This window comes from Loxodonta africana, chromosome 13 (assembly GCF_030014295.1).
Source record: "Loxodonta africana isolate mLoxAfr1 chromosome 13, mLoxAfr1.hap2, whole genome shotgun sequence".
Classification (NCBI taxonomy): domain Eukaryota; kingdom Metazoa; phylum Chordata; class Mammalia; order Proboscidea; family Elephantidae; genus Loxodonta; species Loxodonta africana.
This window is the reverse complement of record NC_087354.1, coordinates 31,266,954-31,276,384: the sequence shown is the minus strand read 5'-3', so window position 1 is coordinate 31,276,384 and position 9,431 is coordinate 31,266,954. Positions and strand designations below refer to the sequence as shown.

Genomic DNA, 9,431 nt, shown 5'->3' with positions numbered 1-9,431 from the left:
GAGGAGAGCGAACTGGGCCAGCAACTCCGCCTCCTTCCTTCCGCCGGTTCCAGCCTGAGCGAGGCACGGGGCGGGGCCGGAAGAACGAGGCGGGGCACGAGGCTGGGGCTGGGCTGCTCGGGCCCCGCCCTCTTTCTCCCGCTCGGGTCCGCGCCGCAGGGCGGGGCCGCTAGGGCGCGGCCTGAGGGCGGGGCCAGCGGCGTGGGCGGGGCCTACAGAGCCCGAGCAGCCCGCGCACTGCAGGCTTCACAGCTGCCGCTGCCGCGCCTCGAAGGTCTCACCGCTTCCTCAGCAGAGACCCGGGCTCGGTCGCCATGTCCGCCACGGACGAAGTTGACGGGCTGGGCGTGGCCCGGCCGCACTATGGCTGTGAGTGTGGGGCTCCGCGGTGCGGGAACACCAAGACCGGGCTCGCTGCCTCCGAGGCGCAGTGTTCCCGGGGGCTCGGCGGGGAGGGTGGGGCAGGGCGGTGCGGGCCGCGCGGACCCGGAAGAGCTGGTCCGGTGGGGCTGCGGGCGGGCGGGCGGGGCGGCGAGGCCCCCGGCCCGGGTCCCGCTCGGGCTCGGAGGCGGCAGGGAAGACCCCGGAGGCCTCCCCTCCTTAGCCCGGGCTCTGCGGTCCGAGGGGCCGCACCCATCGCCTCCGCCGCCCGCCGCGGCCGAGATTGGGGAGACGGCCTAGGGTGAGGTGGCAGGAGGACGATGCAGGGCGTGTCCCGGGCACCGGCGACGCGGGCTCCGCTCGGGCCTCGTGGGAAGGTGCCTCCCCGTTGGACGCGTTCCCCGAGAGGCTGCGGGGTAGACCCGGGGTTCAGGCCTGCCCGCTGTGAGGTGCAGCTTTGGACGAGTCACTTCAGTTCTTCGGGCTTAGTTCCCTCGTCAGGATTTCAAAAGTAAAATAAAAAAAGCCTTCCGACTTCCTCATTTTCTGAACCTCCTTTTTTGTGTCTGTTTTTGGGACATCGTTGAACTGCAGATGGGATAGTTACCCCTGGCCAAAGGAGGGATCCTTTTAGAGCTCTTGAGGTTTTCAATTTTATTTTGTATTCTGGGGATGATGTTCTTTTTTAAGGATAATTTCACTCATCAGTTATGTGTGAGGTACTGTACCATGTTAATTAAAACATGGAAATTAAAGATGAGTAAGACCAGGTCCTTCCTTCAACAACATTTTAATCAGACAGGTGTACAACCTAATGAAGATAAGTTGTAATAAAGATAAGAGATAGGTCAACTGGGCATAAACAGTAATGTGGGTGAGGAGAAGAGACTTGGTTAGGAACTGTGTGAACACAGGTGGTGACATTTGAACAGAGCCTTGAAGTATACTGTGTAGAAAAGAAGTTTGACAGGATAGAGTGGGGCAAGAGACATGACATGAAGAAGGAAGAGCGGGAACTAAGGTGTTGAAGATAGAAGGCCGTGTTGAGAACTCAGTGGTGTGGAGTGCACAGTGGTGGGAGGAAGGGCAGGGAGAGGAAGGAGATGAGTTTCCAGAAGTAGTTGGGCCAGATTGGGAAAGGCCTTGAATGCCATGCCGAGGAGTTAGGAATTCATTCTATACCCGGGGTGCCCATGCAGGAGGCAGATTGCTTCCAGGTTATGCTCATAGGCTTTGGAGGCAGAATTTCTGAGTTTCATTCCAGGCCCCACCACTTATTAGCCCTGAGCTGAACTCACCCAGCCCCAGTTTCCTCGACTGTAAAATAAGAGTGATAACCATAGGATTATTGTGTGTCTTCAGTGAACAAATGCATGTAAAAAGCTTAGTATACCGCTGCCACTTAGTTTTCAATAACTACTGCCTTTGGTTATTAATGAAATAGAAGAACATGATCACATCTGCATTTAGAAAACCAGATCTGGGCAAACTTGGGCCCAAATCTCAAGCACCAGTATTTTTCAAGGTCACAGTAAAATTTAGTACATGCTGATATTATTGTACTTTGTGAGAAAGAGTAAGATTGGTATAATCGAAACCCCAAAGTTATTGTTTTATGAAAGTCATTGTAGTACCTCATTATCCACACATCCGCCGGTTGCCCTGGCCTTCTAGGTGACTAGCAGGAATTTGATGCTGTGACGTTCTGTTATCTCTCAGGAGGGTTACAGATCTCTGTGTTTACATTCTGTCTTTCATGTTTTAGCTGTCCTGGATAATGAGAGACTTACTGCAGAGGAGATGGATGAAAGGCGACGCCAGAATGTGGCTTATGAGTACCTTTGTCATTTGGAAGAAGCAAAGAGGTAAAGATTGGCTGGCTGGAGAGACAATGGGGAGAAGGGAGCTGATACGTTGTGGATGCAGATAAAGATCTCTTTGAGTGTGTTGTAGGTGTAACTGTGGGAGGCTGGTAGTTGAGGGAATAAGTATAGGTAGGGTGTTTATTCATGGGAGCAAGTAGACTTGATGGCAGTTTATCATGAAACACTGATGGGTATTTATGTATACTGAAAAATCTCCAGATTGATGCTGATTTATATGGTTATGGTACACGTTTTGGATGCTCTGCTATGGGGGCAAAATAGCATTTTTAGGGTTTGAAGTTCTTGGCTTTAATGTCTCATTCATTCTTCACTGGCTTGTGGAGTGGGTGTGTGGTTTGGGAGGCGCAGAGTGCTGTGGGTATAAATTCATCCACTTGCCAGTTTTCAAAAACAGTTAACCAGAGACAGCATCCTTTGCTTTCTTTATGAAGTGGATTTATAGCTGCTATTTTCCTTTTTTCAGATGCTTCAGAATCTTGTGGTCTTAGAGTGTTGATTTATTTTGCTATCGGTGGTCCCATTTCTTTCAGTCTAGTGTTTGTGTTCCTTTGTAAAGTCCCAGGGCAGATAAATGTAATTACAGGTCGTATGTTCTGTAAATCAGTGATTAGGTGGAAAAGGCTAGAGAGGGATAAAGAAAGGTATTTGCAATCAAAATTTAATGAAAATCAAGGATATTTCAAATTGTCTAGTAAACAAAGAGCTTCTTCTTTGATTTTGAGAACTTTAAAACACTATAGTAAAGTTCGGAGAACAATGCAACAAACATCCATGTATTCACTGCCCAGAACTAACAACTGTTAACATTCTAGATATTTCCCTTTCTTCTTTTTTTTTTTTAAAGGGGAAAATGGTGTTTCATTATGGTTTTCTTTATTGTAAATGTATGTAAACAAAACATTTGCCATTTCAACACTTTTTACATGTATAATTCATTGATGTTAATTACGTCGTGTTATGCAACATCGCCAGTATGTGCTTCCAAATTTTTTCATCACCTTTAGCAGAAACTCAGTACCCCTAAGCAGTGATTCCCTCTTTTCCCCTACCTGCTATCCTTGGTAGCTACTAGTAAACTTTGGCCTCTATAAAATACATTTGACAAATTCTAGATATTTCATATGAGTGGAATCTTTACAGTATTTGTCATTTTGTTACTGACTTAATTTCACTTAGCTTAATGTTTTCGAGGTTCATATTATAGCATATTATCAGGGCTTCATTTTTCTTTATGACTGAGTTTAAACATTTGTTTATCTTTTCACCTTTTGGGTGTTGTGAATAGTGCTGCAATGAACATGGTATTTACCAAGTATCTGTTTGAGTCCTTGCTTTCAGGTCTTTTGGGTATATACCTAGGAGTGGAATTGTCAGGTCATATGGTAATATGAAGAACCGCCAAACAGTTTTCCACAGTGGCTGCACCATTTTGCAGTCCCACCACCAGTGGATGAGGGTTCCAATTTCTCCACATCCTCATCACACTTATTTTCTGTTTTTCCAATCATAGCCATCCTGAACTAAAAACCAAACCCGTTCCTGTTGAGTCGATTCTGACTCATAGCGACCCTATGGGACAGAGTAGAACTGCCCCGTAGGGTTTCCAAGGAGTGCCTGGTGGATTCAAACTGCCAGCCTTTTGGTTGGCTGCCATAGTTCTTAATCACTACGCCACCAGAGTTTCCAGTAGCCATCCTAGTGGGGGTGAAATAGTATCTCATTATGGTTTTAATTTTTATTTCACTGATGACTAATGGCATTGAGCATCGTGGACTTGTTGGATATTTGTATATCTTCTTTGGTGAAAGGTCTATTCAAGGACTTTGCCCATTTTTTTGATTGGGTTGTTTGTCTTTTTGTTGCTAAGTTGTAGTTCTTTGTGTATGCTTGATATTAAACCTTTATGTGATATATTGTTCCCCCAAATTTTATCCCAATATGTAGGTTGTCTCTTCAGTCTGTTGATAAAGTCCTTAAATTTAATTTTATTTTTGGTGAAAATATATACAGCAATACCTGCTCCCATCTCACAGTTTCTAGACATAATGATCAGTGACATTGGTTACATTCTTCACATTGTGCCAACATTCTCCTTATTTTTGTTTTAGTTGTTTCACTTCTATTAAACTCCCTGGCCCCAGCCTCTTCATCTATGCTTTAAAATAGCTGTTGACCCTTTGGTCTTATATAAAACCAAAAAAAGCCAAACCTACTGCCATTGAGTCCATTCTGACTCATAGTGACCCCATAGGGTTTCCAAGGCTGTAAATCTTTACAGAAGCAGACTGCCTTATCTTTCTCCTGTGGAGTTGCTGGTGGTTTCTAACCGGCAGCCTTTCGGTTAGCAGTCAGCACATTAACCACTGAGCCACCAGGGCTCCTTTTAGATAGATAATTAAAAAAAAAAAAAAATGCAATATGGGTGACAATCTTTACTCATGGGCTAAACTGTTACTTAGTTTAAAGATGACTTCAGGGAATATTTTCAGTTCAGGTTAGAAGAGCAACTCAGGGCTATAGCCTCAGGGACTCCTCCATCCTCAGTAGGTCCAGTGTGACTGGATTCTTTAAGAATTTGAAGTTCTTTCTGTTCTGCATTTTTCTTCCTTTTTTTTCAGGATTCGTCTCTTGTGTTCCTGATTGGAATGTTCAGTAGTGGTGGCCAGACACCATGCAGTTCTTCTGGTCTCAGGGTGGAGGAGGGAAGAATTTTTAATTTTGATGAAGTCTAGTTTATTTATTTTGTCTGTGTTGCTTGTGCTTTTGGTGTCATATCTGAGAATCCATTGTCAAAAACTAGACCTCGAAGCATTCCACCTGTGTTTTCATCTAAGAGTTTTATGGTTTTAGTTCTCACATCTAGGTTGTTGATCTGTTTTGGGTTAATTTTTACATAAGGTGTTCTCTGTGAGTCCAGCTTCATTCTTTTGCATGTGGAAATCCAGTTGTTCCAGCATCATTTATTAAAGAGACTATTCCTTCCCCATTGAATGGACTTAGCATCAATTGACCATAGATGTTTTCCCTTTCTTCGAGAAAGAAAAAAGCCTAACAGCACAGTTGGAGTCCGCTTTGTACCCCTCACTGGTCCCATTTCCTTCTTTTTCCCGGGGCAACTACGAATATGTGAATATGTGTTTGGTGTGCCTTCTTGAACCCAGGCTTTTTTGAGCTTAAGGTCCTTCCGGTAGACTCAGATGGGAGGGCAAATTAGTGATGACTTAGGTGGGGAGGATGATAATTGTTTTTCTAAATGGACTTTTAGACAGTGGGAGGTGAGTACAATATTAGAAGAGGGGACATTTTTCTCATACAAAGTTTGTAAGGGCCTCACAAACAAATACTAAGTCCTCTGCCGCTTGAATTGTGGAGATCTAGTTTTGCAAGGTCAGAGAATCTTAAAGCTGCAGCTGGTCTGAGACACCATCTTGTACTCTGTGGAGGAGCCTTGGTGGCTCTGTTGAGGTGACCTGGGGTGAGAGGGAAGAGCCCCAGCACACCTTTCTTCCCCCTATCCAAAGTAGTTCTGCTTTTGTTTTCAAATTGGGTTTCCACAGTCAGATTTCCTTTTTACAGAGAGTGTTTTGGCTAACCCCCTCTTCCCCCAATGCCACCATTAGTCTGGTTAGACTGTCTCATTGCAGTGAGGAAACCAGGACCTGAGATTTCTTGGTCTGCTTGTAGTTTTCTTAATTGAAGGATAGTTTGCATTATTTTGTACTGTGGTTGTTAACCAAGTGCGCATTAGAATCACCTGGAGAACTTTAAAAAACCGTGGATATCTGGGCATCACTACAGAGATTCTGATTCAGTAGGTCTGAGCTGGAAGGTCTGGACACTTACATATTTTTTAAATGCCTCTAGTGTTTCTGATGGATCCCTGGTGGCATAGTGGTTAAGAGCTCAGCTGCTAACCAAAAGGTTGGCGGTTCAAATCCACCAGCTGCTCCTTGGAAACCCTATGGGGCAGTTTTGCTCTGTCCTGTAGGGTTGCTATGAATCGGAAATGACTCGATGGCAATGGATTAGTGTTTCTGATGGCTCCCCCTAGTTGAGAAACAGGATTTAAAATGTTCAGTTACCTGATACCCAGATTACAACTCTGCCTTATGCTAGGATATAACAGCCCACATAGAAGAGTGCTCTTCCTCACATTTCCTTCCAAAAGTGCCATACTAGCAAGGCATTTCATTTGCGTCTACTCTAGAGCATGTTCTTTTCTGTGAGGTGTTTTTTCCAGTATAGAAAAGTAACCCATTTCCTTTAAAAACAGCTAGGGGACCATGAACTAAAGGGGTATTTTTTAATTGGATGCTTTAGCATACTTAGGAAGTAACTAAGGCAGTGAAACATTTGTGATAGCCTCTATTTTTTATGCTTTGGGTTATGAGGGAGGGCGTAATAGTGGCATATGGCTCTGACATTGTGGAAATGTGTCTGGTTTATTTTATGAAGGCAATCATATATAGTCTGGATGCAGTGGGTTTTTTTGTTTAAAGCTTTGATTAAGAAATCAACTTTGGAAGTACCTATTTAGACTTTACAACAAGAATAGGAAATGAAGCCTGGGAAATGACATGCTTAGAAAAGTGGTCTAGGATCCCTGCTAGCCGCTGCTACCCTTAAGTAATGTCCAGGGTACACTGCAGACGATTGCATGCTCTTCATTACCAGCTAGGGCTCCAGTTCCCAGTTTCTGTTTCCTTCCCTGGAGAATGGGCTGTACCTTGTTTGCTCCTAGGGCTTCTCTTTCCTCTAGCACCAGGCTGATTTTGCCTTATTGGGTTGGCTCTGTCCTATTTCCTTCATAACCCTGCCCCTCCCAAGTTGGAGGAGCCCCAACTTCTGAGATTTACACTGGCTCCAAGGCCAGGAAGAGAGATCAGAGAGATCCAAGGGAGAAAAGGTTCCCCTCTCCAATTCTATTTATAATACTTCTACTCCTCCCACGAAGAGCTCCACCTTATAGTACAGTGGCCCCATTGTGTGTCTTGGGGCACTCTGTTTTCTGCTGTACCTGTAACAGAGCTCTGTTTTGGGAAAAGAGAGGAGTGTGTGGAGAGAGGAAGGGAGAAGTCTGTGAGTATGAGAGTGAATGTGAATGTGTGAGAAAGTGAGTGTAAGTAGGGGAGTGTATGGGAGTGTGTGGAGAGAGACAGGAATGTGTTGAGTGTGGGTTGGTGCTTCCCCAAAAGGTTATGTGGAAAAATTAGGGGTGATTGCCTAAAAGTGTGTACCGAGAGTAGCTGGGGAATAGAAAATAATCAAGATTCTGCTTTTCTTTATTGTTTGGAGAATAGCTTCAATATGGAAATTTAATTATTGTTCTAATGAAATACTATCTAAGGATTTCATAGTTTTTTGCCAAGGGCTGCACAGTAGATCAAGGACTTTAGAGAAGTAGGTGTATTAAATTACCATTTTTATGCTCAAAGTTGGTTTATTTTTACCCTCTGTTCTGATTGAGCTTAACATTTGTTCTGGTGAAGGAGTGATTGCACAGTAGAAACGAATACCATTTTTACTCAACTGAAGGAGGTGAGATTTATGTGTATGAGGTGTGGTAAGTGCCCACGTTTTGGACAGAAGGAAGTAAGATCAGAAGTCGGTTCAGGTGAAAAGAACCAAGAATAGAATTTATCAGGTAGGAAACAAAGGAACAGGGAAGTCTGCAGGTGAGAATTTATGAGTAGTAGTGGAAATGGAAGAAAATTCAGTTAGATTAAAGGTCACGGACAGATAAATTCCTTTACACTCTGAGTTTGGCGTTTTAGAGTTTCTTCTTACAGAGGTTACCTACTACACACTTTTTGAGCCTGTTGTGGGCCACCTTTCTCCTGCTCAGTGCCCAGATGCCAGCTCAAGGGGCAGGGTGCACATGCCTTGTTGAAGAGCTGTGGCTGGTTGGAGATAGTCAGAAACTACACAGCATTAATAAGAGCTTAGTACTGAGTAGAAGCACTTCACCTTCTGTAATTTAGGGGGATTGAAAGAATATCTTGGAAAGAAATCATTTCATGAGAACAAATCCTCTTTTGTGGATATGTCGTTATCATCGGTGTAGAACATTTTCTGGAGTGGGCTCTTAAGATCTCCTGGCCCCTAAATGGGATCAAATTCTAGTAACATCTAGATATGTCCAGGCCGGTGCACTGTGATGACCATATAAACGGGAGTTAAGACATTTGAGATGCAAGAAAATAGAATGGATCAGTGAGTTAACTCAGCATAAGTTAACTGTACATTTATATAGCTGACTAGGAAGACAAGCTTGCCCACCAGCTTTTAGAATACTCAGACTGAGCTGCATCACTTAAAGGTCGAGGGGGATCATTTTTGGGAAGTTGTTCCAAGCGCTCCTTTTACAGATGAGAAAACTAGTTTAATTACCTCAGGCAGACACCCAGTGTGTGTGGTTAAAGGACCACAGCATGTAGCTACTTAATGGCCTTGGGAGCTGGATGAATTTATGCAGGTAATTATCAAGGGCAGGTATGGAATAGGATTTATTCTTAGCTCTTAAAATGGTGACATAGAAACTCCACATTAAGAAGTGGGTTGCATTTAAAAGTATTTGTTAAAATGATTGAGACTAAGAGTACTCTTTGCATGGTAACAGTGTTACAAGTGGGAAGATTAGGTTCTCTGGCCACCAAAACCTTTTTATGTAGCTGAAACACATAGCAAAATTTACAACTACGAACTGTGGAGAGTACAGCTTTTGGTATACATATTAGGTAGTCAATATGTAGCTATTGTTGTTATTAGTGTACTAAGAAAAGTCATATGACTACGGTCTCATAATACTTACAATTAAGTAAAACAGAAATTCAATAATTTTAAATAAAACATCTTTGAAAATCTTGACTATTGGCGTATCTTGGTGAAGTGAAGAGAATGAAGACTTTCGGTTTTGGCAGGTGTGAGTCCTGATTCTGGTTTTGCAAGTTGCTTAAGCTCAGGGAGGGAGCCTAAGTTTGCACTGTGCAGAACAAGGATACTATGTATCTGACACAGTTGCTGTGTTAAGTGCCTGAGCACAGTGTCTGAAATACAGTAGGCACTCATGCATTCTTTTTCCTCATCTTTGGGCAAGAGCACATTTAGTGTGAAGATAATAAGGTGTTAATAGATGAACTTTTCTGAGGATTTTTCTGGGCACTT

At 43.6% G+C, this 9,431-nt stretch overlaps 1 protein-coding gene across 1 annotated transcript in view; it reads left to right on the top strand.

Annotated features, from left to right (window-relative positions):
- The first annotated feature begins 234 nt into the window (after positions 1-234).
- The window catches only part of IQGAP1 (IQ motif containing GTPase activating protein 1), a 101,919-nt gene continuing 92,722 nt past the window's right edge, over positions 235-9,431 (top strand). The window contains exons 1-2 of the mRNA XM_064267169.1: positions 235-369; positions 2,147-2,246. Coding sequence (XP_064123239.1) covers positions 315-369; positions 2,147-2,246 — 155 coding nt within the window. The 5' untranslated portion in view covers positions 235-314. The remainder of the gene's footprint in view (positions 370-2,146; positions 2,247-9,431) is intronic.